At 38.5% G+C, this 16165-nt stretch overlaps 1 protein-coding gene across 2 annotated transcripts in view; it reads right to left on the bottom strand.

Annotated features, from left to right (window-relative positions):
- The window catches only part of col17a1b (collagen, type XVII, alpha 1b), a 30636-nt gene extending 18394 nt beyond the window's left edge, over positions 1-12242 (bottom strand). Inside the window, exons 1-11 of one of the 2 annotated variants that reach the window (XM_034681078.1) lie at positions 11814-12242; positions 10501-10565; positions 6984-7031; positions 6726-6833; positions 4255-4644; positions 4060-4116; positions 3923-3958; positions 3739-3789; positions 1425-1571; positions 726-1169; positions 10-93 (exon numbers count right to left, since the gene is read on the bottom strand). In XM_034681078.1, the coding sequence (XP_034536969.1) occupies positions 10-93; positions 726-1169; positions 1425-1571; positions 3739-3789; positions 3923-3958; positions 4060-4116; positions 4255-4644; positions 6726-6833; positions 6984-7031; positions 10501-10555 (1420 nt within the window). In that variant the 5' untranslated portion in view covers positions 10556-10565; positions 11814-12242. The remainder of the gene's footprint in view (positions 1-9; positions 94-725; positions 1170-1424; positions 1572-3738; positions 3790-3922; positions 3959-4059; positions 4117-4254; positions 4645-6725; positions 6834-6983; positions 7032-10500; positions 10566-11813) is intronic. The other variant, XM_034681077.1, reaches the window with a different exon arrangement.
- Between the last annotated feature and the right edge of the window lie 3923 nt (positions 12243-16165).

The raw sequence follows: 16165 nt of genomic DNA, 5'->3' as shown, positions 1-16165 counted from the left end.
CTGCCGTACCTCCAAGGTGAGCGTTAACGTTAGCTCCACTGGTGGTGAGCACACTGCTAGAAGTGGGCGCCAGGTTATTCTGAAAGCCGTAAACTGTAAGCAAGAGAAGTTGTGTTTAATTTGGATTTTATTAAATTTAATGTAATCATCATTTTCAGCTAACAAAAGGAATGAAAATTTAAAAATTTAAAAACAAAACACATTTAAAAGGAAATTAACTGAAATAAAATAAACTGTAAAAGTACAAAAAAAAAAAACATTACATATTCATCATTAAGTTAATGAAACAATCATCTATGAAAGTCTATAAAATAAAAAAATTAGAATGTTTTGTCTGACAACATCCAAAGGTTTTCCTTTTATTATAATAAAAAAAAGGAAAAGCATTACATTTTTATATTTCAGAAGCTGGTACTGCTTGTAATTTGCAAGTTGTGGGATAAATGTTAGAACTTTAAAAATGAGCATTATGGATATTTTTAAATTTCCATTAAAAAAAAAATTGCTCCCTTTATATGTATTGCAGTTTAACTTGCTTCAGAAGTTGAGTTACAACAGTGTTATCAGTCAAACTGAATGTTCTTGGGTTATCAAAGTGATGACGTTTTAAGCATTACATACGGTTTCTTAGCCTTTGCAGCTCTGTGTACTAAACTGGTCCATTCGAACATTACAGAGAAGTACACATTTCATCTATGAGGTAGTATTCAGTCAGCTGGTCTCACCTGACAGTGATGAGGGGGAGGTGAGGCCAATTGGTGATGATCCTCCCCCCATGTTGTTGGTGTTGACCTGGTATGAGGTGCTGCTGGTGACCCCTGAGGCGCAAGCAGCAGGCAGCGTGGCGGTGGACCAAGTGAAGGATGGAAGTATAGCGTCCAGCGAGTCATACTGGCCCGTTCTCCCGGTGTCATACTGCCCTGACTTTAAACTGGTGGCATAATGGCCTGACCTCACACCAGTGTCATACTGACTTGACTTCAGAGTAGTATCATAATGGCCTGATTTCAAACCAGTATCATATTGACCTGACTTTACAGTGACATCATACTGACTTGATTTTGAACCAGTATCAAACCCTCCGTTTGTCAGACCAGTATCATACAGGGTTGATGTCTCGATGGTGCGGAACCCGCCTGATCTCACACCAGAGCTCAATATAGGTGAACCTGCGAAAGAGAAAAGATACCACAATGAAAATCAGCAGAGTTTAAAGCGCTCCTTACATAAAACTAACCCCAGTTTGTGCCTCTCATATTTTATCATAACATTTGGCAGACAAAACTAAAAGCACCTGGGAATGTTGAACTGATCAAAAGAAGCGACACAAACTGAGGCAAATTCAAACCATATCTCAGAGAGGGAGCGAGGTGTCTGTGCATGTAAAGTATGTACATGAGTGGAACACTTGTAAAGGTATATACCCGACTGAGTGGCAACTGAGATGCTCTTGGATTCCACAGTGGCCTTTTTAGGTACAGGCAGGGTGGTAGAGGTGCTGGAGGAACGAGTTGGGCTGACGCTGTTGGAACGACCCTTAAGCAGTTTCTTTACGTCATCCAGCTCTGTCCCTGCAAAAACAAAACACAAACAAAACTTACCAAATACAGTACAGCAGTATTTAAAGCATTCTCTTAAGAGAGTTTTTGAAGTGTATTTGAAGATGTTTATTCAAGTACCAGCTAACCTTACTAAAGTTACTATAATTTAATGCTACCTCTATGCTACTACATTAAACAAAAAATAATTTGCTTATTAATTAGGTTACAATTACAGAAGAGTCGTAGCTTTCAGCCAATTAAAGGAAAAACAGTCGTGTTTTTTAAACTGGGAAACAAAATATGAAAGGAACAGGAAGTTACTATCATATTTAAAACCATTACCACTGAGCTAACATCTAGAACATCTTCACACTGCAATCTTTCTTTGGCTATTTAAATCAAACGTGGTCAGGACTGCTTATAGAAATGAGCTTAACTTTGATGATTTAAGATTATATTACATACTGTATGGAGAAATGAATGTAATTATATCTTATGTTGATAAAATACACACAAAAATTTGAAATTAAAATTCAAGATAAACTTAATTCGTTGAAAACTGTAATTCAATCAGAACTGATGTGTTTTTTTTAAAGTAACAGCAAGAGAAAAAATCAAGGTGTAAATTTCGTTTTTGCTAAGGCTATTTATGCTATCCCTTTGCTATCACTCCGTAACTTTAGAATCACAACGCAGCTGGCAAAACAATGCAACTTGGGCTTTCCTAAGCTGTCTTGTTCAAAGACTGTATATAAAATGGACATCATCTCGCTCAGCTCGAAGTGAGGCTGACACAAAAACTGCTCCCCCTAGTGGGTGGCTGCAGTATAGGTCAAATTCATTTGAATGGGGCTGCGGTCAAACTTTAAAAAATAAATACAGGTCGTACGAATGTTTCTTACATTCGTTTGCTGTGGTCATATGTAGTTATTATTTGACTGTTTTGTGTTCAAGGTCTCTTTTTTCTTAAAAGTTTATTTTTCGTTAGTTATTAGAGGTTAAAAAACAGGGTTTTACATCCGGGTTTGCTTTGATTGACAGCTGCTGTAGAGAGAAACTCCGTAGGACCTCGGGACGGTACGCTGTAGGGCGGAGCTTGTTAATGTGGAAACACAAATTCCCTACTGGGAAGACTCTGGCTGCAGAAAATGTACAAGATGTCAGCTTTCTGGAACGGGATATTTTGGCTTCAAAACCGTACAATGGGAAAAGACGGAGCGACGCTGTCCATTATATATACTGTCTATGGTCTTGTAAGCTGCCTTCTTTATTACAGAAAGTGCAAGTTCTCTTATTTAAGAAGGAAAATACTTATTTCTCAATAATTGTGGCAATAAAGCCAAAATACTTCATGACTTGCAAATATTCCTAGATTCCTATTTGTTCTTATGTAAAGGTACATGAAGAAAACCTTTATCTGCATCCTCCTCGATTAGTTGTTAATGTGTCTTGTGTGTTTCTTTAAAATCACTGTTATGTGCCTAATAAACGAAGCAGAGTTAAAATGACCATGTTTCAACTAAAACAGAGTGTACTTTAAGTATAAAGGAGCACAAAGTACAAGTCTCTTCATGCTTCACTTATATAATTGCACTAACTTTTTCCACAACTGCAGAGAGTACAGAAAATTTAACAGGGATCTGCTGCCCAGCTGAGGTTTGGTGAGGCTGAAGTTGCCCAGATTGACCGAATGTTAAAAAAATGCAATCGCAGATACAGACTTCAATCAGCAGGGGGAGCACTCAACTTCTATAAATCTTTGCCCTCTGTTTTGATTGAAACTGCAAACAGTGACTCATTTCTGCCTTTTGTTGCCACCGCAGATCTGGCTCCTAACTTCTTCCTCACATGAACACAATGCAAACAAACACGTGATCTACTTTTCAGCCCCACCCTTTGTCTTTTTGCTGATGTGGTGTATGTCCTCCATCCGTGGGAGCTGCACATGTGTAACGAATCACAATTTCATGGACATAAACATACATGTGTGGAGAGGTGAAGGAGGAGGAATGCCCTACCATTGCTGTAAACTATATACTGAGCAAAGCAGGATAGTTTGTAACTGCCCTAATGTAACCCCTGAGTACAAAACTTCCACTATCCAATGGGCTCTTTGAGTGAACACTTGAATAAAGATGCTTTATGAGGGATTGCATAACCAACAGCAATTGGATCAATGTGTCTCAAGTGGTCTTACATCTGCAGGCGGTGGGAGAGGCGCTTTGTAATCTGGCTCTGATCTCGCTCTCTGGAAAGAAATCACAACACACATTGGAAAAAGGATTCCTGGTTTAATAATAAAAAAGTAAGGCAGGACAATTCACAGTCATATGGTGCAGAAATAACGATGAGAGGGAGGGGAAAAAACTATCACTGAATACCTCTGCTCTCGCTCCTCCCTCTTGCGCTGCCAGAGCCTGGAGAAAAAAAAGGGAAAAAACACACAGAGGGGACATATGAGGATAAAGCTGTGTAATCAGAGAGCATTTAATCCCATACTGCTTTCATTCTCACTTACAATAGACTCCATAATCTTTACGAGTAAACTCTGGAGAGGAATTAGGACTGGAACTTCCTAGAAGAAAACACAATAGTAGCAGATATATTAACAGCACCCTCATGCACGGGAGTTTCCTTCACTTTATTTTAGCCTCCTGCTCGTGCACCACCTGTTACAAACTGTGCTAAGTTTATTTTCTTATCAGAATCTCACCGTCATAACCCACTGAGCGGCTTGTTATGGTCTTCCTCTCCCGGAAAACTGGCGACAGACCTCCTGATGAGCCAGCAGTCTGAGCACGCCTGGCACCGCCGGATGAGCCAGATCTGACCTTTGACACTGAGCTTACTGTGTAACTGCTACTGGATCTTCCTCCTCCTCCACCAGCTCCACCGCCGCCTCCTCCTCCTCCACCTCCTCCTCCTATTCCACCACCTCCTCCTCCTATTCCACCACCTCCTCCTCCTATTCCACCTCCTATTCCACCACCAAACAGCTCTCCTTCTATGTAGGTTCCCCCTCCATCTCCTTCACCCGATGAGCCTCCTCCCAGGTAAACCCCTGAGGAGGAGCTGTAGTTGCTGGTGTTCACCCCCACAGAGGCTAGAGGGAGAGATGACACATTCACACGTTATTTTTATTTCCTGGAACTGTTTTATCTCTGCAGACATAGAAGTTTTAGATTATGTACTTTGAGTTGAGTACAAACTTGAGGTATACTTCACATGAGTAGCTCCAATTCATGCTACTTTACACAAACACATAGGTTAAAATTGTTGCAAAAATATTTGACAGGTGTTTGAAATTTAACACAAATAATAGTGTTCGATTGCAGTGTTTTTTAATTTGTGTTTAATAAGTTGTATAATTCAACAAAAGATTTGCAAATGAAATATTCAGAATGAGCAATTTTATTGATAGAAACTGATTCTGACTCAAGCAAATGTTTGGGAACTGTACTGTCTGTTGAATATCAGGCTTACTCGCTGGCAACTTACTATGAGATCATCTAGTATGAGTACAAATTGATTTTCCTCATAACTCTTATCAAAAACAGCACGATTCCAATGAATTTTAAGTGGGTCTTTGAGTCACACATCACTTCCCTTTTTGGAAATTACAAGACATACTGTATGAGTAAAGACCGTGTTTAGATTGTTTTCTTAAGTTAAAGTAGAAATACCATACCAAAAAAGCACTCCATTGTAAAAAAAACATAACCCTGCTGGAAAAATACTTTTGATTACATCATTACCAACCATAATCACACCATGTCAACCTGTCACTACTGAAACATTTTAAATATTGCCTGTAATTACTGATATTTAATCCATTTTTAACATTTGTATTTATCTAAATTCCATTTGTAACATTGTAAATATCTAAAGTGTATTCTATCTTTATTTTTATTTATTTTATTTTACTAATTGAGACTTCTTCTTGGTTGTACTTATGTCTGGGTTGATGTAATAACTGAATTTCCCCCCCGGGGATTAATAAAGTAATATCTTATCTTATCTTATCTTAAAGAGTCAAAAGTCAGAGTACCTAAAACAGAAATATGGCTGTTAGGGCCATAATTATAAAGTAGATTGTGTAACTAGATTATACAAAATTGGCAGTTTTTAACTGTTTTAGGGATATGAGCAGGAACATTTTTTATTTTTTCTATAAAACTGCTGAAAATGATCTATCGTTTGGTCTCAATATCTGAAAAACTTAATGTTGGTGACAGTAATAGGTATAGCGCAAGGTTAAAGAAGTTTTAAATTATTCCTAAATGGTTGTTTTCATCTCATTTTGACTGTTTGTTCTCAGATTTCGTTTAGTTTTAATTAGCTTCTACAGCTTGTTTTTTTTTTCTCGAAAGCGCATGGTTTTAGTTGAGTTTTTTTTTTATTCGTTTCAGTGTTAAGATGTACTTTTTTTCCCCTACTCTCACCATTGTTCCAGACAAGGATGGGGTGGAAACACAGACGCTTGACGTCACATGCTGCCTTGTGCTGGTGTAAAACAGCAAAAGCGAAAGAGCTGGAAGATCGATTCAATAATTACTCAAAATACTAGACGTATGTTTGAAATAAACTAACAAACTAAAGACATTTTTTCTAGGGTTTCATATAGTCTAGTAAGTTTAGTAAACAAACATTACAGTTTAATTTTGTTGTTCCTTAACAAGTATTTCATACATTTTTAATGAATGTTAAAAATAAAAGTATTTATTTGTTAAGTACCACTATCTATGCGTGACATAGATAGTTGTACTTTGATGTATAAAGTTGCATGAAGAGAAAATACTCAAGTACAAGCACCTTAAATTTAAACTAAGAACAGTAAATTAGTAAATACACCCCTTTATTTATGGGATGTGCAAAATGTTTCTTGCACATTATTTCATCCCTGATAACAATCTAATAATAAATGTAAAACACTATCAGGCCTGTTCCTCTGTGTGTGTTTTGGTTCCTACTTTTCCTTTCAACACTTAAGGTGTGTTTTGTAATGTAAACATCAGACGGGATATAAACACTTCCTCTATCACTGTCTGGAAAAACTGCAAGTGATGTCCAAGGTTAAATCAGGATACATGTGTTCTCCACGGGGGGGGGGGGGGGGTACAAATATAACATGCTGCCTTACACAACTTCCCAATTTTTATACCATGAGTGGAAATGTGCTCTCACATGAAGAAAAATAAGTTCCACTGCTGTTCTGGGTTAAGACATTCTTCTCCAAGCCCAGCCCTCCAGCACCGCTGGTCATATTCCTGTGATTTGATCCGCTGGTTCCCTCTAGCAACGAGAAGACACACAGCAAAACACAGAGAAGCTGTTACTCATCGGGGGCTTCCTACAGAACTGCTGTGCTGTAATTACTGTATTATGTGTACACTTTACTGGCATTAATTAAAGAAAACGTGTCTGGAAGAAGGAGACACTCACTTGGTGGTAGAGAAGTCAGCCGGGTGGTGGTTATAGTTTCTGTCACAACTGATGGATCATAAAGGAGTTAGAAAATGATTACTCTGTATACACTGAGCAGCTTCTGGCAGTAATGTAAATCAAACTATGTTATTTAAACTTTTGCATGGTAATCCTAGTTGGCAAGTGTTAACAGCAGTGTTGAATGACTGGCATGCTGATGACTGTTATGCTTCCAATGTTGAAATAATGTGACAATGATTGATAGCAAGCATTAAAAGAGTTATGCCACCTTCTATGTATGCAGCAGTCTATATGCAGTCACTTATGTTAAGATTTATTGAAAACTAATCTTTTGATAATGCTGAATAAATCAGTTATAAGCCATTGATTAAAAAACATGATTTGAGCTGCCAGGTTGGTGTTTGTGCTCCTCTGGTAGGGCTGTCCTGTTTGATGGATCTTCCTGAAACATTCAATTTATAAGAAATGTATTAAAATTAGACTCAATGTCATAAAGAGACTCAGTAAAACGAGAAACAGATAAATATGAAAGCTCATGTTAGTGGTCCTGCTCCTTTTTAAACAGTTTTCCACCAAACCTGATTCAAGTCAGGCCATAACAGCTGGTTGGCTGATGGAGAAGAGCGAGCTTAACGCCATTGAGGCACGAGACTGCCGTCCAGCATCGAGGCATTTATTTACAACTAATGCGGCCGCCCAACAGATGGTGTCGATGATTAACCATGCATGCCATCGACAAGCTTGTCAGAGTGTTTGTGTGCAAAATCTTTCAGTATGGGTGTGGTTTCTATTTTCTAAATATTCACCTGACAAAGACCCATTAGGTTTGAAATGTTTGAGTTGAAATATTTTGTGATGTGAAAAAAGTGTTCTGGCCTGCCTTTCTTTGGTTTGTTTAAACGGCTGGCAGCTCTTAAATACCAAGTGTTAGCCGCTAAATCACATCATATTAATCATCAATGTCTTATATTAAACTAGGAGAGGTACAAATATGACACTGGAGCTTACTGATTGTTTCACATTTGGGTGTTCAAAGTTGGTCTTACTCTTTTAAAGCTCCTGTTAGGAGTTTTAGGGTGACCACGAAACAAGCTAAAATCAATAACAATGCCTTTTTATAACCTACAAAAACAAAGAAGACATAAAGGACAAGATTTAACATTTCTATTTTGTATTTTTTGATGCCTTTTATTGCTGTAAGCGGGTAGCTGTCAGATATGAGGATTTATATTGCCCTGGAGGAACAGCATTGTTTACTTTTACCACAGCAAAACAACAAAGTAGTTCTGATCACTGACACTTATTTATATTTGAAGAGTTAATTTGCAAAAAACAGAGAACTCACTTTGAAAAGATTAAAAAAATGTTTCAAAAAACGTGTTTTTTCTGTTACTAGCTTTAGGTATTATCAATCAATTAAAGTTGGGTGGCTTTGACTAAGTCAGAATGACATGTAATCAGAGGCGCCTTAAAAAATTAATTTTAATAAAAATCTATATTAAAAAGAAATTTGTTTTTTGAAAATGTATAAAAATGGAGATATCTGTGTCTGCAAATGAACTCTTCATTTGTTTAAGGATCCTGTAAAAAGCTTTCTGCTTATGTTGATTTTGGCTAATGACAAACCTATTATCTCTTTACTAGTCTTGTCCTGTACATGTGTAAGCAGTACTTCATGTCAAATCTGTCTTTTAACATTTAAACATTTCACTTACTGTAAATATTTGTTGTGGGAAATGTAAACTGCAGTGTGCTGTTAACCTTATCTGACACCTACCAGGTCGCAGCAGTGACAGACATTAACAGAGCTAGAGAGAAACCATAAATCTTGCTCCTGATGATGTGTTTAACTTCTGTACGTCATGTAAAGGCATCTGTATCAATGTCAGTCTGTTTTATCACCTGCTAAAAACTTCTCACTGGAGCTTTAAGTAACACCAAGCTTTTGCTATTTGTACTTATCAGTGGCTTGTAACTGATAGATAAAGCATTGCTAACATTTTATCAACAATTTAAAACACCATAACTTGCAACTTATTAACACTAAATAAAAGGTTTTCAATTAAAGAGTGGTGCCTTAATTTCAGTGTGCTGAGAGTCCTGATGTGTATCTTTTAGAAGTCCATGTCAACATGAGGAATAACTGAAAACATATACATACTGTAAATAGTAATGAAAATCAAACAAAGATGCCTGGTCCGTCTTTTCTGGGGGTGTCACATTTTTGGTTTCCACATTGACAAACACATGTAGAACAGACACTTTTCTCAGTTTCTGAGATGGTTAAGCAATTTAAGGATGTAGTTAAATCAAACCACAGTTATGAATACTTTGGAAAGTCTTCAGTAATTGGACACTGCTTAACTTTTTTTTATTTAATTCTGGGAAGGATAGATCTGTCTATCCACAAAGATGTAGTTAAACTCTTTGCTTAATCAAAACAAAGTGCAGGAATTCCTCAGGCAAGTGCCAATCATATTGTGCTTATCATTAACTGGCTGCAGATAATCAACCCTTCTTCCACTAGGAGGCATCTTGAGCTCCAGCTGTAACTTGTTGAGTTTTACTGGACTCAGATGTAAAGTAAATTCCATTTCAATTTCATGCTGCTGCTGCCTCCTCCTCGTCCCCCTCATCTTCCTCCTTCCATGTAGGGAGTTGTGTCTGTTTCAGGGTCGAGGATAAAACTCTAAAGGTGATTTATTTTTGCTGCTGTTGCTTGTCAACTTTGGAACAGCCTCAAACAGCAGCACAAAGAAGTCACAAGAAAAGTACGAAAAATCTTCAAACTCACGTGTTGGGGCTTTTTAATGTTTTCCACGTTTGTATTCAAAGTCCTAACTACATCGTCTTGTTCTTCTTTTTCCCCCTCTCTTATGCAACCACTTCTTTAAAGTGATTTATATTTAAACTTTCATTTGGAAGTGACTCATCAAACAAGAGAAGAAGAAAAACGGCTGATTATATGTTTGTCTCAGTTTGGGTCCTACATATAATCAGTTGTTTTTTTGGGCCTTGCCATCTTTAGGCTGCGATGAGCTGTCCTTTCTACATACAGTCATGACGGCTGGAGGAAAACCCCAAGGATGACTTACACCTCTGAGCCCCCCGAGAGAGCGAGGAACAGAAACAGAAACCCGACACCAGCAGAGGCATGATGTTAGTGATAGTGAGCCCCCAGAAAAGACAGACAAAAGCATCACCAGAGGGATAAGTACTGCGTCTTTAAGCACAGACTTACACAACACCAATCTATCATTAAGATTTGAAATGAGGTTTTATATCTCTTGCCACAGTGAAGTCTGTGGAAGGAAAGAATTGTAACTCCTTCTGCTTGGCTTTTGTAATGCTTTAAAACCCATGACTGAAAGCTAATTAACTTTTATTGTGTTTGCGTGGCAGAATGTGAAGACCTTTTCAAAGAAAACCCAAAATATCTGCAGCGTTGTTGTGTCACTTGGGATTGTACGGTGTCTTCTTTTCAGAACTTCACAAATAAAGTCAGAAATCTCACCCCTTTCTTCAGCCGAGCCGGCTGAGAAGTCCATCAGTCCTATTAACTCCTCCATCCCATCTTATCTGCTGACACGATGATAAAACATTTACCACAGACGGGCCTTTCACTGATATAAGAGTCTGTTTATTCCTTGAGTCGGACCTGTGGTTAGATGTCGTTTCAGCAAACATTTGATGGGAAAAGAGCAAAAAATGTCAAAAGTTGCGCCTCTAAATATTTTGGTTAAAGAACAGGCCGATAGTTTGTGCTGTTTGTTTACAGCCTCAAATCTTAAATCCCATGCCTCGTAAGAAACAAAAATGTGACCACATTGGTCTCATGATGATACTTTAAAAACTACTTTACAAGTTTTCCTTGAACAATCTGCTTTTTGTTATTTTGATAAAAACAGAAATCCTGCAGTGGTTCAGACATCACTTTCACCTTTTTAAAAACTTCCCAGGCTCATTGAAATCTCAACTGAATTGAAATACCACAAGAAAGGCCATCAGATGCTTTCAAGCCTTATGTTTTTTAGATTCAATACATGTTGTATTCACATGGTGTCTTTGAAGAGCAAACTAACAAAAGAACAAAAGATGCCAGTGGATCCCTGCACGGCTCTGAAAGACCATCCTCTCACCACACCCTGCCAACTGAGGACATTCAACATCATGTGCTTCTTATATTGCATACTTCACTATGTAAAAAATAGAAAAATTAAGAAGCATAAATACTCTCCAAGATGGATTTTCCAATCTCTCCTCTCAAATTGAATCACTGGCCACACACAACAAGCTTTTCACTTCTGAGAAAAAGTTCCAAATTACTGGAAGTCAACAACAGCAGCATTTCTGGATGTACTAACTACTTCCTTTCATCAAAGCTGAGCTCAAATCTCACATTTATAGTCTGTAACTGATCTGAACCGCAAAAAGTCTGCTGTCACATAAAGCTGGCGCTACAGCTAGAACCTGGTCCTGTTGTATATTTAGATGGATGTAAATAGCCCAGCAAAAGAGCATGTAAAACTATCCTGAGATCACTAACAGACTAATTTTAAGGTAGACAGATGATCCCCTCAAAAGCCCCTAGTGTCTTTCACAGACATGTCAAGTTGTGTTTTTAATGGAGCATATAGAAGACTTTGCACAATTCCTTTAAACAAATCCTACAAGTGAAACTGCAAAGTAGGAGCTTGAAAGCCCATCACCAAAGTCCCATAGTGCGGTTAGTGCAGAGATGGAAGAGCAAGGTGGGGGAACACATCAGCACAAACCAGCAGTTATTGTTTTTGTGCGTAAAAAGACTCAAAGTTGTTGAATTCATACCTTCAGCCAGCTTGAACAAGTATCAATCAAATCCCGAAGAACCCCCTCTCGAGATGCAGCGTCTGATCCACGAGAGGAATAATGTGCTGGTATGAAGTTGACGCGCTTGGGTGGGATGTTCTTAAAGTCTTCCTCCGTCCCTTTTGTGCCTTTTCGCTTAACTTTCCCAGGCAAGTCAAAACAGAGATTTGGGCACAGGTCCCAGCCGCGCCCATCAGCGCTGCAGCTTGGCAGGCAGGTGTAGCAGACGGCACGGAAAGCTGGATTTAAAAGAAGAGAGGAGAAGAAGGAGAAGAAAAAACAGCGCCCTGAGGGAACCAATTAAGCTGTCAGTCTCACCTCATACAGAGGCAGATAAACGAGTGTGAAGAAGAACAAGAGTGATGGAGTCCTCCTGCCTCTTCTTCTTCTCCTCGCGCTGCTTGAGTCACCACTTTTCGGAACTGGCTAACTTTTTTTGGGAGGAGGTGGGAAGGAGTGGTCGGGGAGGTGGGATTTTTATTCCCTTTTTTTTGGACTACAGGAGTGCAACTATTTCTCCTGAGCTATTGTGTGCAGCAAACCTCGCTGCTGCAGCTGGAACACATCTGGAAGCCACATTGGAAGCTGAAACAGAACATTTAGTCTGCATGGTTGAGATCCACTGTGTTATTACACTAAATCAAGCACAACTTTTCCACATTTGTGAATGCAAAAGCTGCATGCAAGCCTTAATATACCTGTCTGGCTAATTTTAAGTGACTTGCAGGTTTTTTTGCATTGTGATGCATGTTCATGCAGCTGCTTAAAGAAAAGTTTTCCTGCTTTTAAAATTAAGATATGGATTATGATGGATGCAGACTTGTTCCACCACAAGCACACTACCACAGGAGCTGTTTTTAACTCATATGATCATAATAAAACATCTCTATCCATTCATTTGCATTTCTGCAAATTGGCCACTTTCTTCCTCCACGAGCAGCCACAAAGCGCCAGCAAAAATCCCTCACCCACCATCACTACAACCACACCCAGCAGAGACATCCACCCACCCTGCATGACTCACAGGGAGCATGACTCCAAATCTCTGCTCAAAACGTGATGGAAAACAAATGAACCCCAAGGACAGAGGAGGAGCTGCACCTCTGCTCGTGTCTATGTGCAAGCCTGAATAATCCCATATCTAACGGAAAGACGAGGGGGGGCTGGTTTTAAAAAGCAACAGAGTCCAGGATGTTGGGAGCTGACTGGCTCGTGCAGACCTCATACTGGTGTTTGTGTTGAGGATAACAGCTCTCCACATGAGGGCTGGTAGTTTCTCTGGAACAAAGGGGGGCAGCAGTTTTACATGGGCTCAAATAAGAAGTGTTTACAGTTCAGATGGAGAAAAGAAGTTATTAATCCAATAAAGATAATGTGTAAAGTATATGTATTCATACAGATGATTAGCAGTTAAAGTGCTGTAAAGAAAACTATCATCCTGAATAAGACGGGGAATCTCCAGCACTTCAACCACAGTGTCTGGGGGAAATCTGCTGCAGGCACCACTTCTTTCCAGTCAGGCACATTGTTGTTGATTGGTAACAATAAAATATGATACATAGAGAGCTTAACAGACTGGCTCCACTTCTGACAGGTATAAAACTGAGACTGATCACATTTTGTTCTGAGTTAAGCTGGTAAACCTGTCAGTTCAGCAAGAACAGCAAAGGAGAAAATCCTCTTCACTTTTGGTTTGGAAAGGAGCGACAGCTTCAAATGTTATGGGTTTTAACTGAATTTACCTGGATACCTCAAGAAGGGAATATGTTTATAGGGAGAAAGCATAAAACAACTTAGTTTTCAGTTGATACTGTCCCTTTTCTACTCTCACTTCCCTACATGTTTACCAAAATAAAACTCACCTTGAGCTGAAACAGATTCTGTAACTTGACCAAAAGTGATTATTTGGATAGTCCATCAATCACTGAAGTTATTTTCATGAAGAAAAACTGAATGTTTGCCTCTTTATTTTGAGGACTTATTCAAAAGTTGGAGCCATGTTTTTATTCTTCTCATGCTCATGCTTGTTCTCTTCACTGTAATCGGTCAGGGTTCCTTCCAAATGGTTAAAAATGTTGTTGCTTCAGTTTTAACACTCCTGGTCGGCTTACAATGGCTGGCCATTTTTATCAATCAAATTTACTTTAAGGTCATTTTTACAACTTTAAATTGCTTTGCCCCAAAATATGTGAGCGATCTTTTAACTTCTTATGTACCTACACATTCCCAGACAGCAGATGATTCAGCTCTGCTCTCTGTTGTACCTGAATCCCGACCTGTAACCACAGGTGAATGGGCCCTTGTTGTCAAAGCTCCAGTCTGTGGAGCGCTGCGTGTTACAATAAGACAGTCCACACCCTCTGCTTCTTTTAATTATTCTCTCTGAACTTTATTTTATTGGAATTACAATGAATTCTAAACCTAACTTCTCTGTTTCTACCGGTTTTTAACTATTAATTCTGTCTTTTCACTGTTTTGTTTTATCTGCCTTCCTCTTATCTTTCTGTGACTTTTAAAGTACTTTAAAGTAACCTAGCTTCAATGAAAACTAAATAGCCTGAGGTTTACTGCACAGCAGTGGGTTTACATGATTTCATCACTTGTATTTATGTCATGAATGAGTACAATAACAAAAAGGGGGTAAAAATAGCAACAGATCCATGCATTTTTTTGGCATTGATTCAAACTCGTTGTTACACAACCACTTGTAGGCATTTTGTAAACCTGGCAGATAAGGATGTGTAATCAGACAAGCTGTTGGCACCACAATAAAGGGGAATAAAGCATTTCACAATCAGATAGTAAATAGAACGTAATCTAAAGAGGGATCAAGAAAACACACTAACCCAAATCATTAAACAGCTTTTCGCCCAAACAAAACCTGACTGGGCTTATCAAATTCAACAGCTGATCCAGAGAGACTGTAAAACAAAGCAGAGCCGACCCTAACCGACTTGGTGCCCCAGGCAAGATTTCAAATGGTGCCCCTTGTAGTGTAACCAACTACAACTACAATCACATCATATATACACTTAAAGAAAACTGACATACAGCTTCATGTTTTACAGGCTTCCTTTATTTTAAAATAAAATTTACTTCTAAAAGAACGTTAATAAAATTGTAATAACACTGATATTAAGCAGGAAGAAATTATATTAAATATAAATTATATTTAAGCGTAGCCTACATTTTCAATCTAATTAAGCTAATTAAGCGGCTGTGGCTCAGTGGGTAGAGTCGGTCGTCTATCAATTGGAAGGTTGGCGGTTCGATCCCAGCTCCAGCAGTCACATGCCGAAGTGTCCTTGAGCAAGACACTGAAACCTAAATTGCTCCCTCTGTTGTTCAGTGGTGTATGACTGTGTAAATCATGAACACTTATAACCTTCAAAAAGTGCTCTGCAAACTTTTTTTTTTTTAATCAAAAGTGAATCACACAATTTTAAATGTAGCCTATACTGGCATCAACCCCAAATTCGATTAGATAAAATGATATTATTTTTCCTGTTGGCTTCAAATTTTCTTCCTTACTCATTTAGGGTGCAAATGGTGCCCCCTTTGGAAGGACGACGCCCCTAGCGTTTGCCTAGTCTGCCTATGCCACGGGCCGGCCCTGAAACAAAGTGTTGTGTTTAAGAGTATATTTAAGACAATCAGTTCCCCTTCCTTAAAATATACTCTGCAGTTACAGAAGTGATCTAAATTACATGTCAAAGAGGCAGAATTCAGAATTTTCCTGGACGTGGGACGCTCAAGTGCTACCATAGCTGGTTCTGCTATATTCAACGATAATGAATCAAATAAACAAAGACAAATTGACAGAACATAATCAGTGCACATGCTTCCATTTTAATCAGCAGCTGAAAACACAAAGAAAAGTGAGAATCTGGAGGGATATTGCTCTATATTTCAGGTCCATATTTGCTAACTTTTTACTCACTCCAGAGTCATGGCAGCTAATGTTAGCATTACCGATTCAAAGCTGACATTCTTTGTTCTTAACTAATATCACTGTTAGTTTGAAATATGCACCTATGTTGATGTAACTCCATCAAACAGTAATGCTAGCGTCACATTTGCTGGCTGAATGCTAAAGATAGTTGTTGTCTAGTAGCAGCAAGTGAATGATCAAAATGTAGGCTAGTAAGAGAATTATTAGCTAACGACAGAGTGAGATTTTCATTATCCTTTGTCTTCTCAGTTGCTGGGCATTTGAAAAACAATAACATTATAGTGGTAGGTCAGATTTCCTGTGTTTATTTGCCTATTGTCTTGTACAATAAGTCAGTGGAAAAATGGCCACATGTGACCGTTTTGGATAGTGCCTTCCT

The sequence above is a fragment of the Notolabrus celidotus genome, chromosome 4 (assembly GCF_009762535.1).
Source record: "Notolabrus celidotus isolate fNotCel1 chromosome 4, fNotCel1.pri, whole genome shotgun sequence".
NCBI classification, from domain to species: Eukaryota; Metazoa; Chordata; class Actinopteri; order Labriformes; family Labridae; genus Notolabrus; species Notolabrus celidotus.
The sequence above is the reverse complement of the archived record's forward strand: the minus strand, read 5'-3'. Positions and strand labels throughout refer to the sequence as shown.